Genomic DNA, 19419 nt, shown 5'->3' with positions numbered 1-19419 from the left:
GTATACTTAGAAATGTAATGTAATACAACAGAGAGTCGGATAACATAACAGTCAACACCCTATCTGGTTGATTACGTTCTTCCTGAGAATGCTAAATTTGAGAGAGAGATTAAACACAGAACCAGAAACATAGACAGACAAATAAGCAGACAGATATCACAGAGATACATAGAGAGAGAGCAAACATAGGCACAAAGAGAAACTACGCCTCTTTTCTCTATTTAAGGCCTCGACACAGAGGCGTAGTTTCTCTTTGTGCCTATGTTTGCTCTCTCTCTATGTATCTCTGTGATATCTGTCTGCTTATATGTCTGTCTATGTTTCTGGTTCTGTGTTTAATCTCTCTCTCAAATTTAGCATTCTCAGGAAGAACGTAATCAACCAGATAGGGTGTTGACTGTTATGTTATCCGACTCTCTGTTGTATTACATTACATTTCTAAGTATACTAGATTTGTGTTTCTATTTCATTTATACCTGATGATGATTGCTTGTGTTGCAATCGAAACGTCGTATGCTAGTATTTAATTTATTATTTTATCTTTATACGTGACTTTACCGAAAGAACCAAAGAATAATTCCTGCAGTCACGAAAGCTCCAAATTAAGTTTGAGGTGTTAAGATGTTAAAACACCAAACTGAAACCTTTTACAAGGAATCATGTCTGCATTAACCACAATACTTGTGGTCAGAATGCAAACAAAAAAAATACTCTGATGCATATATTATCAGAGTATGTTTTTTGTTTGCATTCTGACCACAATGATTCCTTGTAAAAGGTTTCAGTTTGGTGTTTTAACATCTGAACACCTGTATTGTTGCCAGAAAAAAGGGGAAAACCTATTCTCATATTTTGGTACTGGAAAAGGAGGTCCCATGATGTAGATTCTTACATGATTATTCACCAATGACTCTCATGTATGAAACATTTTCACACATTCAGAAATCACCTCAAGGAACCCCCTTGGGACATTTCCACGTATCCCCCCGGGGTCTGCCTACCCCCGGTTGAGAACCACTGCTCTAGAGGCTGGAACTTGTTCCATTCATGGTGTGCTCCTTTTGAAACTCATAGGGCATTTGTCTCATGTTCCTGTGGTTATACATCCTGTTTTATTTAATAATTCATATTGTCAAATCCTGTGCTTGGCACCCTTTTGAACCTAAATAATTCACCTTTGAAATAGAAATTGCCATTGTAATTACTTGGGAGACTTGTACAGAACAATGTTTATTTCGTGCTGTGTAAAAAAGAAGAAGTTTTAAACAGGGGTAAATTACTTGGTATAGTATTTGGACTAAACTTGGAACATCTTTCACAATATTCAGTGTGATTGACAATGACGTATTGAAACCATACGGGGCTTTTTTGTCCATCATTTGAGCTGTATAGTGAAATAGAGGCAGATGAAGGCCTTGCAATAGGTGACTATTTGGTGCTTCAACATCTTAACACCTCCTGTATTATTTCTGGAAAGGGTACAAACTGAAACGTTGTTCAAGACTAGTGGAGAAATTCGTGCTTGGATACATTAAGTGAGAGAAGAGGAACACATGCATTAGGAAACATCCGTAAGAATTAAGATTTCATTCAAACACCTAAATGGGCTTTGGGTGGGAGGGATGATGGTCAGGAATAATGAGGGATTGGCTGCCAAGGGATGAATGCAACCAAGAAGACATTCGCCGAGGAGATGAAGCGACGAGATAATCTCGTGTGCTGGTGCGAGGCGGATTATGACATTGAGGAAGTGTTGAGTGTTAGCGGTGCTTTTGGGAGGCCTTCAACCAGCAGTAGATGGCTCTCGGATGATGATGAGCTGTACGATGTTAACTTACTTTGGAGTACATTAACTATACAATACAGTGTGCCTTTAAAGGTATCAGCAGTTTATTTTCAAAGAATTACATTTAGACGGCGGTTTGAGTTTGGTTAAATGAACTACACTTGATAACAGTGACTATTTAATTGTGCGAGTCTCGTCCCCTGTAATCCTCCACGCGGCATGGCGACGCACGCTGCCATCGTGATTTCAGGGAGTCTCGGTGTGCTGGGCAGCTTCTGGGCTGTGAACGCTTCAAATGCTTCTGTCGTGCGCTGTTCGAGATGGTTCGAGCTTTTCGGTAAATAGAAACGAGTGATAAAGAAAGACGCGTGTTGGCAACATTGCAACGAGGAAGTTGAAACCTTAATAGTCGATCAAATCTTCTTGGTTCTTTCGGTAAAGTCACGTAGAAGGGAAGTAATAAATTAATAAAAATAAAACAATAAAATAATTTTCACGACGTTTCGGCCACAACGCAAGCAGCCGTCCTCAGGTGAAAACCAGGTTTGTCGGGGAAACAGCGTCTGAACAGCGTCTGAACATTCAGACGCTGTCTCCCCGACAGACCTGGTCTTCACCTGAGGACGGCTGCTTGCGTTGTGGCCGAAACGTCGTGAGAATTATTTTATTATGTTTTATTTTTATTATTTTATTATTTCCCTTCTATGTGACTTTACCGAAAGAACCAAGAAGATTAATCCCTGCGGTCACGAAAGCTTTAAATCGAAAGTCGATCAAATCTTTGTGGGACACCCAGGATGTGATTGCCCTTTGCTGAGTGTACATCATAGACATGCTGTATAAATAGGGTGTCTGGAAATGAATACTATACACAAAAATAGAACATTGACTAGTTTTATTGTTATTTGAGATACTCACGTTTTAGTTTATTTAAATGTTGATAGTATTGATTCGATATTCTCGGATTATTAATAAACGTCTACATGTGGTCCATCATTCACTATAATCAATATAATTTGGAGTTCAAACTGAGAAAAAAATCCATCACACATGTAAGGATGGATGATGACACAACAGCATTAACAATACGATGTTTAAGTTCTTCAAAGTCCCTTGGTTTGCTAGTGTAAGACTTTCCTTTTTAACAAACCCCAGAGATAAACATCTAATGATGTTAAGTCGGATGAACATATCAGACAATGGGGTTACTCCTGAAACAGAAAGTACAAATCAATATTGACAACAAACTAAAACTTATAAGTCCAATGCAAATATTTATATCAAATTTATGTCAGTGTCTCGAATAAAAGATAAAAACTATTCAGCTTTCTTTTTATGTATATTCATTTGCGAACACCCTTGTATGTCCTCGAAGGCACAAATCGCTGGGACATCCTTTGACTTAATTTCTGAGCGTGGTGTAAGCAGCAAGCCGGCCAACTCTGAAAAAAATCATAATGACAATGCGGCAAATAGGGTGATTAGAGTTGATTGAGACCAAGTCTCATCCATCTGAAGCAGATCTATTTTATTTTGAGGTTTATAGGTAACCGCATTAGTTGGTATTGCTTCTCTCCCGATGCGTTCAATGACGGGGTCGGCGTGCGGCTCTCTTCTCAGTCACATTGATTTTGCCCCTGCCTCTCTGCGCATTGTCATTGCATCCAAGGACATAGAATGCTCTGCTTCGTTGGGCGAGCTCATAAGCTGTTTCGTTAAATTAATGGAGAAAGGCATCCACGGTATCTATCCGATCTGGTCGATTGGCAAAACCCCTGCAGAGAATTACCAAGTCCGGCTGCTTTAGATCGAGCAAAGTATTTTGACTTCAGAAGCGTTTTTTTTCTTTGTCCTTCACAAAAGGTCCGTGGCCCTGATTCTAATGTCCATTTCTCACGCCGGGCCAGTCGCTGTCAGACGACCACTGTGGTATTCATTTGGTCACCCTCGTAAAGATAATGAGCAGAATCCAACCCCTGCTGGGATTTAAACTCGGGTCTTTATTTTGAGTTTCTGTAGCAGGAATTATGCAGAAACAAGTTTGTTACCGTTTTAAAAATGTACCAGCACGTTGGAAACTTGTTTTTCTTCATGCTATATAATTGTGCTGAATGATTAATAATGTGGAAATATATGTGGGTGCATGGTCCTGCCTCACCTTGTCTTATCTTGCTGCTCTCTCATATCTTACTCTGTCCCATCCCATTCACTACACTCTACACTCCAAAACACTTCCATCCCTCCCTGTGCCTCCCTCGCCCTGCACCCAGTCTCACTTCCGTTCCTTCTCCCTTGTTGCTCTCCTTCACTGGAACCAACTCCCACTACAGATAAAATAATCATCTTCACTCGAACCTGTTCCTTCCTTAAGAGAAATGTGACGTCACATCAAAATGTGCAACTTAAAATAAATCTAGACAACACGTTCTACTGAATTAAATCGACTTTTTAATAAATGTTTTCTCCTACAACATCAGAGTGCAGCGCCACATTAAATACACACTACAATGCCAATAGTTTAAAGCGATTTGAAGCATAGTTTTTTTTTGGGGGGGGGGGCAGAGTTTTGAGACGTCATATTTGAGGGGGGGTCTGACTTTTTGTGACGCCGTGTGACTAGGGGGGAGGGGGGGTCAAAAATCGTCCAAAATCGCGTGATGTCATTTATGGACGGCCCCTTACGTACAATGTTATAATAGTTGTAAAGCACCTTAGGAAAAGCACCTTAGGAAAAGGCGCTTTATAGATATTTTTAAGATAAGATACTATTTTATAAATATGGTGGGAGATTAATATTTAGACTGCTTTGTTTTTTTGGTTTCCGGGAGAGTAAGCTGACACAAGTGTGAACACGCGAGTATAACACTGTGAACTCGCAAACTTTGGGGGGCTACATCCCAGTGTGAGTGGATATATCACTCGGATATTAAAATGTAGGGCAATTGTGTAAATATGAGCAATGTGCTAAAAGGAGTTTTCCAATCCGTTACGGTAACATCCATTCACCATAGTTCACTGCAGCCACATCGTGTCTCGTCCGTTGCGTTTCATTTACAGCTCCTGGCAGAGAAGGTCTGGAATGGGCACTACCATTGAAATGCAACACAACGTCAAGTAATCGCCAATAAGAGAACTTCACATCCATTGAAAATAGTGACGTTCAGTAGTTCCACACTGATACCTCTGATCGATTGTAGCGCATCACGCTAATACATGGCACCGTGACGTTATAGACATGGGCTGCAACCCCTCCCTCCGCCTCCACAAATGCAAAACCCTTACGGTGCTCGTGCCGTTATCGGCATCAATAGGAACATTTCTTTACACCAGCCGTCTCCCGGTTTCCACAAAATGATGGGTCATTTGCGTGGTGTGGCGTAAGTGCGCGCCGACTGCACCGTACGTGTACGGCCGCGATGACAGCCTCGTTGGGAATGATGGTTTTCGAAAGAACACTGTTCACGTGTGTGCGCTCAGTGCGTGCCGATGCTGAGCGATAGTGTGGTGGTGAGCGCTACGCCGCGCTACGAACCCGGCGACCCGAATTCAATTCCCGCTCACAGCCACCAACACCAGTGGCAAATATCTGAACCAGTTCTGGGCCTCCCCTAGGTCGACTCGGCCACAAATAAGTACCTGGTGCGGCGTGTAAATATCCCCATTACAGAGGCAAAATGGCTTTCATAGGTGGTCGTAAAAATCAGCACTTTCCCTGAAAGTCTGTTCAGGCTATACAGGGGATCTTTGGTGCATGACGATGGTGAGTGCTCTGTCTTAATCACTTGATATGTGTGGATTTTCACATTCACAGTAATAGGTGGGTTAGAAAGTAAAATCGTTTACATTTCAGTGTTGTTCTCAGTATTTGTTTTGCTTTGAGAAATTGATGTTAACCACATCATTTGAAGTGAGTTCCGTGAATCTTTTCCCCCATAGCTCGATCAGCAAAGGAATGCTCATTGCCTTTTAAATGTTATGAATATTTGTTTTTGCATTTCATTTTAAACAGATGGCAGTTGGAAGGTCTCATCATAAGCCATGCGTATAATTTAAATTATGTGGCGAACTATTTTCATCATCTTTCATATTGCAATCAAACCTACGAAATTGCTTGTCGTGTTAGCGGCATGTGCACGCCAACAACGTGTGCTTTCTGGCTGTGATGTACCCTGGATATGTCTGTCAGTGATCTGTAAACAAATTCACAGGTTGTGTCCTGGATGTGATTAAACGTGTTGCATCACCTCAGTCCTGGCCTTGCTTCACGAGCTTCCTATCCCCGAGCTTGGGGGCCACGGGGGTCCATGTCCTCAGCCTAGCCCCCTCCTCCACCTCCCTATCTCTGCAACCTCCAATGCCCCCCCGCCCCCCGCGTGCGTCCCAGCCACTGCCTCCGCTCCCGCCGCTGCCATGGGCGCTGGCACCCTCCTCCTTGCGCCCATCGGCCACTGTGCCACGGTGCGTGGCTGCTCTTTTAGCCACCGGAACCCCCTGGAACTCCCTTCCTGCCTGGTCACCCCCCCCCCTCGCTCACTCTGCTTTCAAGTCTCTCCTAAAAACTTTCCTCTTCAACCCCTCATGCCTATGGAGGACCTCATTATTTGCATCCGTTAACCCCTTCCTTGCTCGTTTCCCTCCCGTTTCCTCGTTTGTAATTCCGTGCTCTTGAGAGATTTCTTTACGTGATGTATGTATGCATATTGAACTTCTTTCTCACCGTACGTAGCCAACCGTGCTAATCGGAGGTGCAGGGGAAAGACAACAAACTGAAACACAAAAAACTGTTCTAAAGAAATTAGTTTTCAATCTAGATTTGTAAATGTAAGTTGTAGTTGTCTTAATATGTAAAAGGTAAATTTGTGAATGTGTGTGTGTGTTCAAAATGTTTAGCATACTTCCTGACATGCAACAAACTTGAAATTTGGCATGTGGGTACTTTCCAGACTGTACACCATGCAAAAAGTATAAAAATAGACTTTTGTATTTTGGGGGGGGGGGCGCAATAATGCATATATTTTGCACGGCAAGTGAGCTGTGACGTCACATCTGTCATGTCACCCGCATGAGGAAGCGTCACGCAGTGTGCCTGCTGATGTCACGCATCCCCCCCCAACCCTCCGCGAGTAAAGTGCCATACAAATGTGTTGCAGGTCTAAGGCGTTCTTCACGTAGCATTGCTGCTTTATTATTTGAGTCGTTTATTGCCGTACCCACCCTGAAAGTTGCGTGTGTTTGCAGCAAGCGCGTGTATGTGTACCTATGGACGTGCGCGTGTGTGTAGGGGGAGCGGTAGTGTAGTGGTTAGCGCACTACGCTACGCTACGAACCCGGCGACCCGAGTTCGATTCCCGCTCATGGCCACCACCGGTGACGATTATTTGAACTGGTACCTGGGCCTCCCCTAGGTCGACTCAGCCTCAAACGAGTAACTCGTGTGGTGTGCGAACATCGCCGCTGGGGGGACAAAGGCAGCCGGGCGTGGTGAATCCAAATCCCGGGCGAAGCCGGGTAGTAAAGCTCGTTGTAGTATATAAGGTAGTCTATATAATACAGCGATGGAACACAAGTAACACCGCCAAGAAAAGCAAGACGCCGCTCATCTACGATGTAAGTGGACATGAAACCGTTTCGATTTGGCTGCTCCTGAAACCTCCGTCTCACGAGAGCAATGAGATCATCAGCGTTGGCAAACATGAGCCGCTTCCACCGAAGTAATAATTATATGTTAATACAGATCACTGTTGCAACGAGATGTGTAACGAGTCATCAGTTAACATTTATTTTGACACTTATTATACACGATAAGAACATATTGTTTACTATAAATGCAAATGATGCAGATGTTAAGCTCATGGAATGAACCATACGGGACAAGACAGCATATGAGATAGACACTGAACAAGACAATTCAAATAAAAAACTGATGTTTTTATTTGAATTGTGAGCCTGGGTCGTGATGCTTAATTGGTTTAGCTTGCGGGGCCAGGAGTGTGCAGGTTATTACATGCCTAGAGCTATCGATTATGAATGAATTAAATATGCATTGTTAACCTTTAGAAGGAGAGCGGGGTAGAGCGGGGCTGAGCTTGGAATGGTTGGTGGGGGCAAATGAAAAATATTGTCCATCTTTTGTCAATCCACTGCCACCGAGCGTCCGACAGTGAATGACGTTGCTTATTTAAAATGAGACGATGTAGACTCATTGAATTAGTCTACAAGTTTTTCATAAGGAAAACTCACCTGATTTGATTGTGTGTGTGTGTGCTTTAACGGTGTGATAAAAAAATTCTCATTTCCCCCCGTAGCGATAAATGCCCCTCCTCGGTCAGTGGGATAATCGAAAAGGGGGAAATTGTTTGGATCCAAAATAACACTTTTTTATTTTTTGCCTGAAACCGACCTCAGAGGTGGTTTTAATGACAGCTTCACACGCAGCTGTGCCTGTATTTTGATGTGGACATTGTACAACGAATGGATTTTGCGAGGCTCTGCTTTAAAACCAATTGTGGATTTTAAGTGAGAGCTCCTCCGCTAAATCGGGAATCGTTTGGCGGCAGCAGTGCAGTAGGCTGTGTGTTTAACTCTTTAACATCCCGATCAAAGAAGAGGGAGACGAGCTTAAACATTTTATCTTGCGGCAACCAGTCGGCAAAGCCTCGCATCGTGTGTGGCAGGAGGTGGGGCCCCCCTTTAAAATGAAAACGCACACAGACAGTGACGACAGATGGAGATCTGCAGATGGAGATCTACAGATGTAAATCTGTACTCTGGTCGTTTCGATAACACTCTCTTTTTTTACACGACACGATTTTTAAAGAGCAGGTTACCAGAGGTCCCTGGTAGTTTTCAGAACCGGGAAAGAATAAAACCATATTCAAAAGCAAATGTGCACAAGTCTGAATTTAATAAATCGCGTTAATTATTACTTACTCTCGAGTCAAAGACGTGGCCCGATCGGCAGCACGTCTGCCACTTGTTTGCCACAGAGGTTCTCGGTTTGAAGCCTGCGGCCGCCCTGGTTAATGCAGCCGGGGTGTTAACAATAAAGGTACTGTTTGATGCACGTTAGATGTTATAGATGTTGTACACGCTGTTAGAAAAAGAGGAGGTCATTGTGTGCTGGCTTCGTGGTCCAAATTTGCCGGATTTTAAAGAAAAAAACACAACAGAATCGTTTTGGAAATAACATAGCAATTGTCACCCACAACTCCTTTTCGGGGTTCTCCTGAAAAGGATTCTCCTGAAAAGGAGTCTTGGGACTCGGTGAGGCTTTCCTGGGTACATTTTTTAAAATAAAAATACATATTGATGGCACTGCTTAAATGGTGTCAATTCGACATTCTTACGGCACAGACTAGTTTATCAACAAAACATCCACTGTTGACTGTGACTCCCGGCAGTGATTTGGACTAACTTACTTTTCCTTGGTGAGTCGGGCACTCTGACCACAGTGCTCCGTGGCTAGATTATTGTTCCGAGCACCACGTTTGGGAAGGACGTGGATGCCGATGAGGATGACTACGAGCGGCTGCTGTGCCCCCTTGCTGACACCCCCCCACTGCCCCCTCTGCCCCCTCCTCCAGGCTAAGAGCAAGCAGTCTCCTATGAGCGCCAGCCCGGACTCAGGCTCCCTGGGACAGGTGCCCCTGTGGCCACCCTCGCCGCCCGGCGCCAGCACAACCTCCGCTTCCTCCAGCTCCGCGAACGTCAACGGCGTCGCCAGCGCTGCTGCCGCGGTGGCTCCCTCCGGCCCCACCCCCGGCCCCACCACCCCCAACTCCTTGCACTCCATGGCTGCCGAGCGATGGTAACGTTGCCGAGCCGTGCACATGCACGCGTGCATTCTTTCACCCGTTGTAGCCCAGACGGATCCGTTGGGGGGGAAAGTGCAGTTGGCGAGCACCTATTAAGACTGTCGAGTTAGATTCCTCGGATGTGTAATGAGAAGACAAGAGACTGAATATAAATGTTTTGACCAGTGGAAAATTGTGGTGCAAGAAGCCGGGAAGGACAGAGAGTTAGGCACTTAATACATTTAAACAATGGGATGAGCATCTCATTCAAAAGTTCTTGAGTAACATTATGGGCAGAGGTAAATGGAAGAAGGCCATGATTGCCATCGTCTAAGAAAGGACGTGGCACATAGACTGTGTGCGAGGTGGTGTCCAGCACCACGCCGGACCACCTTTATCTCCCCAGCGGTGACATTTTCACACCTCACCCAGGTATTCATTTTGGGTGACCTAGGATGGGGTTCAAGTTTTCCACGAGCAAGAATAAAGGTCGCCGTGCTCGTAGTGCAGTGCCCTCATAGGATCATAATCTTTATTTAGACTGGAGAAATGTGATGAGACATGAAGCTCTTATTCACAGATGTTCCAGTAGGGGTGGGTCAAAAAGTTGCAACAACGAACAATATACAAAAATACCAGAGGAGGGCAAAATAGAGAAAAGGGAAAGCAAGTCACCAAATAAAACTTTAACAAAAATTAAGTACATGAGTCGGATTTTTCAACGCTAAATGCAAGCTTGGGCAAAGCAGCAAAACAACAACAAAAAACAGTCCCAGACCACACCAAGACAGCATACAATACCTCAATAAAATGGCACATTTAAATGTAACTATCTATACACGGGTAAGTTACAAATCACAGTGGCAAATGTGGAACCCTCCACCATCCAACACATGGTTCCCAATGACACTGATTTGTTCAGGTCATTAGTTTGTGATGGAAGATTTTTCATGTTGTGGTAGGAAATACGATTGTTCCATAACGTTGGTGCTGCAATGGCATGGGCTTTGTCACCTATTCCATTGTTGTAGGGGTATTTAAAAGGCAATTAGGTTCCTTGGGTTTAACAATTGGGATGATGAATAAGCTAAGTATAGTGCAGATTTGCCAATAAGGATTTTATGGATGAACAGAGCCCAGTGTAGATGTATTCTTGCATCAAGTGATGTGAGATTGGATTTGAAGCAGAGGTTATAATGGTGGGTCCTGTTTGGTACATCCAGTGCACTACCGCTCCCCAGACATGTGTGCACACACATACATTCACCTGTAAGAGGCTGGGTTGCCTCAGCAGCTAAAATACCACAAAGATACCTGAACTAGCACTACCAATGGTCTGGTGTTCGGCACCCACCCGAGATAGAAAGACAAAGGCACCTTACAAAACAAACATCGGCCGCACACACACTCCAACATTCTCATCAAGGAGCATAAACCATCACACGAACTCCGGTCATCCTCGCCGTGGCTTTTGACTTGCCAGCGAACAAAGATGGTCACTGCATTGGAGCGGAGCTATGCACTTTTAAATCTACATTGAAAACTATTTTATTTAGAACTTTTTTTTGTGTTTAGTTTGTTGTCCTTCCCCCAAACCTCTAATTATCGTGGTTGGCTACGTACAGTGCGAAAGAAGTTCAACACCTTTCCCCGCACATCGGTGCCCATTTATGTATCTGTAACAGAATCTGCAAATGCGGGTGTACTGCCATGCCATGCACGCGCCAGCCCTTACCGACAAGTATGCGCGCACACACGTGTGTGCACGCAGACACGTGTGTGCACACATGTGCGCGCTGGCACTGCCGAGCTGTGAGAGTGGCGCCGCCGGGGCCTCACGCTGGCGAGTGAGTCGCGGTCGTGTTGCTGCCCGTGGGTCGTGGCGACCTGCCTCGTGGGACCCTGAGCTCGTCTCGTTGCCATGGCAGCAAGCTTTCAGGCACCCATTGCAAATGCTTCAAAAAAAATGTTAACACTTCTGACAATTTTGCAACAATACCACGAGACCACCTGGAGAAGATTCCAGGCACGTGTTGACAATGATGGTGAACAAGTGGAGACTCTTTGACTTTTTTAATCTATTGACATACATTTGTTATCATGTTACAGTCTATTATCCATTCCTTTTCCATTAAAAACGATAGTCCCATTTAAGTGTTGACTTTTTTTGAAGCACCCTGTATTAATTTGAGGACAAATAGTAGTTTCTTGGATTCTGTAATTTTTCATGTATTTTCACGAATCACCATCTGCACAAACACGCTGCTTACAGATTGCACGTAGCTATTGAGCCATCTGTTGTGTGTGGGCTTTCTCTCGACACTCGCATTTCCACCTGAATCCCTCAGTGAGGCTCTCCTAGATTAATAAAAATGTGTTATTATTTGTTTTCTCTCTGCAAATTATATTCTAAATCTGCTGTCGACGTCACATTATGGAACCATCCAACACAGGGTTCCCAATGACACTGATTTTTTCAGGTCATTAGCGTGACCGAACCAAAATAATTAAATCATGAATCATAAAATTGTCTGTGAAAAACGTGAGTGTTATGATATTAAACGGCCCAATGCCATCGTATCTAAACGACAAAAATACCATGCTGAAATAATATCTGCTTTATGACAGGCCACGTGACCTTAGCCAACCAATCGGAGCACTGGTGGGTGTGTAAAAAACAAGTAGAATACATCAAAAAGTGGTTTGAACACAGCTGCGTGTTGAGAGCCATATGCCACGTTATTTTTACAGTGCCGCACTCAGCCTGTGGACAAAATGTCAACATTATTTTTGGGAAATGTGCTGTCACGAGCTCAAGCTTCGAAGTTGGGGGGGTGTATACCACTCTACTGAGCTAAGCACCGACGTGCACACGCGTAGCACTCTTCATTAAGAAGCAGTCACAGCTCAGTTGGTGCTAATTGAATTGTATAATCCACATTGAAGGCACACAACCGTCCTCGTTGAGCCTTCAACCTGGAGTGGCTCGCCATTGAGACGCTCCCTTTCCTTCAGTTGGTACTGCGCCACTCGCAGATTTGCTTTGCCGATTAGGCAGAGGCTGCAATCCGAATGGGCATCCCCCCCCCCCCTCTAATGCATGTGTTGCCGCAGATATTTTTGCGCTTGCAAGCGATGTGCGATTCGTTAAGATTGCAGCCTGCTGGGTTTCATCCAAGCACGCTTTCACGGGTGTTTGTGAAAATCAATGCACCCAACCTTTTATTGGCTGATGTTTTTTTTCTTCTCATGCCTCCATAAGTAACGCATTAGCAGATGGAGAGACGGTCAACTTTTCAACGAATGGTGCAATCAGAACGGTATTGTGAGAGAGCCACGTGACAACGTGCCAGGGTGCAACTTTTTTGTGATCGAGCCACTTTCACATCCCAGTTGTGCTATTATCAGGTGATGTGGTGTCACGCCAGTGGCATCATTTACGCAACAGGGAGCAGAGCGACAATCTTGACCCGGAACAATCCCCAGAGGATGTGGGATGGCACAGAGCTTACCTGTGGTGCACGCCGATGGCTGTCTTTCACCACGCAATCCCCTGCTTTTAACTTCAAGTGTGGTTTCGCCTTGTCTGACCATCAGCTCATTTTAATGCCTGGCAATCAGCAAAGTCACATTACCTCAGTTGAACACGTAGGCTTTCGCGACCAATATTATCCATAATACTCACATTACCTCCTTTGATGTGCTACTTACACGGGTTGTCGCGGTTGTGATTTGTAGGTCTCTAGATTTGTTTTCGGGCTGCACCGCATGTTCATTCCGACCTCCTTGTGTGTTCCTCGTGTCCTGATGTCCAACATTTCACTCCCAATTTGCTGGAAGCTTCTTGAGGAACTGAAGACGGTCCCAGCACGTGGAGTGAAACGTCAGACATCTTGCAGAACAACACGCGGTGCAACCCAAAAGTGCATCGAAGAACCTTTCAAATGAACCATACGTTCATGGCGGTGTAGTTGTACAGCCCTTAGGGACCTGATCTCAGTGGTGCCCAATTTGCTTCATGAAGCAATAATTAGACCTCTGTTCCTTCCCAGCAAGCTCACTGGTTCCACGTTCGAGAAGCAGAGGCCAAAAACGCTTCGCCAATATTGTAAATAAACAACGCACTACCACTACAAAATAAAAAATACGTGAAGCAACGTTAGGGACGAATTGACTTAACAGTAGAGTCGTCCAACGTGAGAAAAAACAATGACAGCCCTGTGCATTTTTTGTGCATTTCTCGACACGTGTTGTGATCATCTCCTGAGCAGTGCATGTGTGCTCGTGTGTACGTCCCAACAGTGAGGCGTCTCTGATGTTGATCGCTGAGGGCCACAGCCAGATGAGCCGCTGCGTCGATGTCATCCAGGAGACTCTGCGTGAGCAGAAGCTGGACCTCAAGGTGAGGAGAAGTGCCCGTTCACGGCCAAGGGACTTGTGCTGCACAGAGGCCGACTTTCATAACATTTGCTGAGCATGGGCGCAAATGCCCAAACATGCAAAAGGGCCAGCAACAAATGGCGCTGTTGAAGGTTTAATAGATGGGAGTTAATGCGTTTCTTTCGTGAGCAAGGTTGTAAACATTTGGGAACGAGGCGATTGGAGGGAATTCCAAAGGGGAGCAGCAGTGCTAGGAAAGAATCAGAAAGAGAAATGTTATAACCTGCAGTGTGGTGGTTTAGCACAGTATGAATAAGCATACCTGTCAACCCCTTATCAGTGCCTACCTTATTACGGACCAATTCAGACCGTATTGGTCACCTCGTGTCCTTAATAAATCTCAACGTTCATCCTACGAAGTCCCATCACGAGGGAGAAACACAAACAAATATACACATTTTTTGCCCGTATTGAAACGGCTGTACGCCATATGGACCTGAAAACTCAATTTCCCTGTACAATAATACGGGTAACCCGTATAGGCTGACAGGTATGAATAAGTGTTATCGCCTGCAGTGTGGTGGTTGAGTACAGTATGGATGAGACAAAACAGTCAATCTAGTACAACCTAGTTCTTAATATTTGATTTATGCAGTTGGGTGGCTCGTAGGGCTAATGTTTAATTAGCAGTGACCCAGTACCACTGAGATCATCTACGCATAAGAATCGCTTAGAGAATGTGGCAAGTCCCAGTAACAGTCTATGGAGACATTGGCCCTCACCATACAAATGTTGGAATTTTAGCCACACAACTGAACAATGTCCCATGACCAGGGAGGAACTTGGATTTTTTTTAGGAGTTTATTTGATATCATGTATATACATATAATGTGCATTGTTAGATATTGAAGCAATTGTTGTCGGGCAGATGAAACAAAGTCTGCTAGAGAAATAATCTAATGTCTAATTCCATCAGACCCCACATGGGGGCACGATGACATTGTGGCGACAACAGACATTGTGTGGCAGCATGTTAAATAAACAGCTCTATACTTGTCTTGTGTCAATTTGGAAATCGGCTTTCATGAAGTCCAAATCTGAGGAGGCATTGGGGGGGTGCGTTGAGTCCCTCAGATGCCTGCGACTATGAGGGATGCTAAACCCCGCATAGAGATCTGACACTGAACTGGACTTGCGACCGTGGTTATTTTAAGAAACGAAGGTACCGTGGAGTGTAAAGTTAAACCGCCGCAGTCTCTCGCCTTCAGCATCTTGCTCTATGCATGCAAGATACGAACGATGAGGAAATTGGACATTGAAGCCGCAGGTGCTTGCTCCGCGTTAGCTTTACCTCGTACGTGACTAACGAGGCCATCGGCAGAATTTACAGCGTGACCAGAATGTGACGCCTGATATCGGTACGACGATTGGACGGAGGAAACTTGAGTTTGTGGGGCATGCTGGGTGAGCGATGAAGCTTTGCTCAGGCAGGTTCTGCTGGGACTGCCGCTAGGTGTTGCTAGGGCAGTGGGGGCCTTTGGCCGGTATGTAACTGCGAGCGGTTTGTAACTGAGTGGTGAGTAACTGCGAGTGGTTTGATGATGTGGCCGACTGGGTGATAAGTGGCATGTCGCGATTCTGAAGGCGGTGTGAAGACCAAGAAACGTGGAGAAAGATTTGCTGGTCGATGATTTCTTTGTGGTGTGTTCACAGTTATTGTGATTCGTTGATGCTTTCAACACTTTGAGAAGCAGACTTAGAGGGTATTGTTTCATATATTTGTGTAGCCCGCAGTCTTTCTTTCCAGCTGATCATAATACCCATGAACTCCAAATAAGGTTTTATAGCAGTTTACTTGGGCATGTGGGAGCTGGCCTGACCATGTTAGCCACATGATGCAACCATTGCTGTGATTGTGGGATGGCACTCGCAAGGGCCTTCGTGGAATCATACACGTGCAAAACTTCCGTTAAATTAACTAAAAAAAGAAGGGATGTGCCGAAGAAACTTGTTTCACTCCAACTCTCACTTAACGTAAAAGGCAACGTCACATTCTTTAGAGGAAAACCGTTGCAACGTGAGAGGTAAGAGTTAATCCTTTTGGTACCGATTTTCGTCTCGGCATGAATACAATGCAAGCCGCAAAAACCTGGTCAGTGGAGAATTCCCCGGGCAGAGTTATAAATGAGCACCAATTGTAAATATGATTCGTGAAGTCTGCTTGCCCTCTCTCTGTGAGTGTCCCACTCACTGTTGTTGTCCCCCTGGGGCTCTTGCGCTATTTTGTTTTTCATGAACACTGGGAAACGTGCTGGCTTGGGTGTGTGAACCAGGCTTGATGGATTGGCTCGCGTTTCCACGTCAGCGCTACCATGTTGACTTGACACCACGTTGGCCTGCGTGCCACCCCGGTCTGAGTGCCACGCCGGCATAGCTGTGATTGTGAATGGTGCCTCCCCTGTCCACCTTGTGTAGACCTTGGACTGGAGCTGGCTCTCAAGCTAGCGACTGGAGTCACCACACACACACACACGTGTCACATGGAGCAGGAGAAGACGAGCAGAATCGGCGGATGGGTTTTGCTATGGCTTGGGCAGGACACGCGCACCACCAGCAGTTTGGTGTTGGACTTGGGCGCTCTGTAGCTTTATCGCCTCGCGTTATCTGCATGTGAGGACTTGCGTGAACCCTTTCAAATGCAACAAATGAAAAAACACTATTTTTTAACTGCTGTATATTACATTTTTGGACTTTCTCTCTTAACCTCTTTTTATATTTTTTTCACAAGAATACGTAGAAATGAGGTGGCTGCAACTCAGCTGGTTCATGGTGTAGCAATGTCTTAGAATTAATAAAACAAATCTAAATAGAATCTTCTGTTCCACAGTACGTACTGCCAGTATTGATGGTGACACGCTAGATAACGTTCGCTCGACTGGTTCGTAGCTCAAATCGTCGTTGATTTAATTGCCAATAAGGCTCTATCGGTAAAATTCCCATTGGCTCGAATTTGATACAGAGGTTTAGGTTTATTATGACAGTGTCGAGGATTACTGGACCGTTTTACAATGTAATTTGATTGTGTATTATTGGTTCAAATATGTCGATGGTCTGCCATTCCGGTGTTGCAATTTGAGGGGTTTATACGTCAGGGATGGCATTGAAACATGCGTCTTTCTAGCCAGGTTGAAAACGTCACATTTAAGAGTTGGGAGAACCGAGCTCAATGTTTGAGTTGTAGGTTTTGATAAATGGTGCCTTGTAGGCTGGTTTTAGGTTTTGGCAGCGCACGCAAGCTTATGGCCTTCGACCTTTGCTTCGGAGTTGAGGTTGGTGGTGTAGCCACACAGGTTTTATCACGCGCTTGAAGCCTCTCCTGTGGCTGCAGGAGCTACACGTTGCACAGGAGGTGGCAGAAGGACAACGTGGGTCTGGGACCCATCTGTGCAGGGTTTTAAAAGTTTTGTGTGTTTTTTGTCCTCCCAGTGACTGGCCACAACAACCCCAATGCAGGACCAACCTCCCCCCCCCCCAAAAGCCTGGAGGCTCACTGATATGTTCTGTAATAAATAAAGACATTTTATTCCTGTTGTTTCCAACAGTTTGAGAGGTAGGTGGACTGGCTTTGCGATTAATCTTCATTGTGGGAACTGTTGAGGTGGAGAATTGTGCCTGAATGAAATGTACCTAGAACATCAAAGTGTGCCGTGTTCAGGATATTTAATGAAATGCCGCTATGATCCGATACGTAAGGCAAGTTTAAAGGGTTGGAGACGTGACCTGGTTGTTGGTGGTGGTTATCAGTAGAGTTATCTTTGTACAGGAACATTTTGACAGTGCTGCAATATGTGTATAAACCTCCACCGTATTATCGAACTCTGTGATGCGTTAGGTGCACAAGTTCCTCCGACACGGTTTTTGTTTTATGTTGCCGTTCGTGTTATTTCTGTAAATTTAAATACCCGTTCTTATAGACGTCATTGATTGCATTGCATGGGGCTTTCCGACGCTCGCTATTGTATGTTAATATATTAAAATGTGGATTTAAGAAGATGAAATGCATTGGGTTAAGTGTAGTGTCTAAACTACAATCCTCACACGACTCCTTAAGGTATTTACATACATGTAACTCCATAACACACTCATGTAACTCATAATATAACACTCTCAAATATATACGATACATGTCAGAGAGCATAGTTATCGTCCCGGTTTTTTAACAATTTGCTCTGAATGGTGTGATTCATTTGCGAGCTCATGCCAGAAGATAATGCAATTGAAATGTGGAATACCGCTCTTGAGTCATGCATTTGTAAATCTTTGGCGTTCACTTGTTACGTGACATTTTAATTGTTTTCAAATAAACAATTTTAGATCGTCGGATAGAACTCTAGTCCTCCGTTGACGACACCTATCGTACGTATCACTAATTCTCAGCTGGAATCGGCGGGGCACAAAGGAAAGAAATACCGAGAACCCTCTGCAGACAACGGACGCTCAACATCACGGGCATGATTGTGGCATGAAATAGAAATGCCACTGCTGGTGTGTCTCTTGCAGGAGGCTTCCTTTGCCAGAAGCCACAGGGACAGCGCTTATTGCTCGTCGTGTGCTTTAATGTCGAGTCGTTATTTTGTTGTACTCTGTAACGCGTGCTTACACACATTGTATATACAATGAGCCCGATTAGGTGCGCGGAGATTTAATAAAGTGAAGACGAACATTACTGCACATGATTGGAGTTTCTTTTTGACCAGTCGTTGGCAGCTATCCCACCGCTACTCACGACTCTTCCAATATTGTCTTAACGATATGCGGCTTCTCCCAGCATGTTTTTTTTTTTGCAAAGGAGGCCTCTAAAATAATGTTATTTTATCTTTCACCGTTCTGGATAATTTTAATGTAGGATTTGGACGATGGCATTCCCATGCAATGGACAGTTAAAGTGTCGCCTCTCAAAATGCCCACGGTACATTTAAAGTATTTTTTTGCAAAGACTAGGTGATTGAAAGTGAACAATTTTACTTTGCAAACAGGCTCAGCGATGGAGAGTGATGGGGTCACAGCCAAACCCGCAGTCTCAGCAGTGCCGGCTCTGTTGCTTTGATATCGGCAGAACTTTAGTACTGGTGACGGCTGGTAGGTCATTTATGGTTGGGCAGTGTGAACAGCAGGCGTGGACAATGACTGAATCGCAGTCATACACTCGTGTACCTACGGTTCATCAGTATTGTGCACTAAATCATTTAGTCCTCACGATCGTATCGTAATCATCTCAACTATTCTCACTACTGCTGTTATTACAAATGTAGTGACACCGACATTGCGGTCTTCGACGGTAGGAGTCTTTATTTGTTCAGACACGAGACACGCCACCCCCCCCTTACATATCCCTCAAGCCCCTTTCTCGAAGGTTCATTGACCCACCAGCCAATCGCCTTTCCATTTTCTCTCACCGAT

At 44.7% G+C, this 19419-nt stretch overlaps 1 protein-coding gene across 3 annotated transcripts in view; it reads left to right on the top strand.

The window, feature by feature from the left end:
• Positions 1–18685, top strand: part of IKBKB (inhibitor of nuclear factor kappa B kinase subunit beta) — a 92645-nt gene extending 73960 nt beyond the window's left edge. For all 3 annotated transcript variants that reach the window (XM_078603560.1, XM_078603562.1, XM_078603559.1), the window contains exons 20-22: positions 9370–9593; positions 13882–13981; positions 16435–18685. In XM_078603560.1, the coding sequence (XP_078459686.1) occupies positions 9370–9593; positions 13882–13981; positions 16435–16464 (354 nt within the window). In that variant the 3' untranslated portion in view covers positions 16465–18685. The remainder of the gene's footprint in view (positions 1–9369; positions 9594–13881; positions 13982–16434) is intronic.
• Positions 18686–19419: the final 734 nt, after the last annotated feature.

This window comes from Lampetra planeri, chromosome 20 (genome assembly GCF_965212315.1).
Source record: "Lampetra planeri chromosome 20, kcLamPlan1.2.h2, whole genome shotgun sequence".
In the NCBI taxonomy this organism is placed as follows: Eukaryota; Metazoa; Chordata; class Hyperoartia; order Petromyzontiformes; family Petromyzontidae; genus Lampetra; species Lampetra planeri.
The sequence above is the reverse complement of the archived record's forward strand: the minus strand, read 5'-3'. Positions and strand labels throughout refer to the sequence as shown.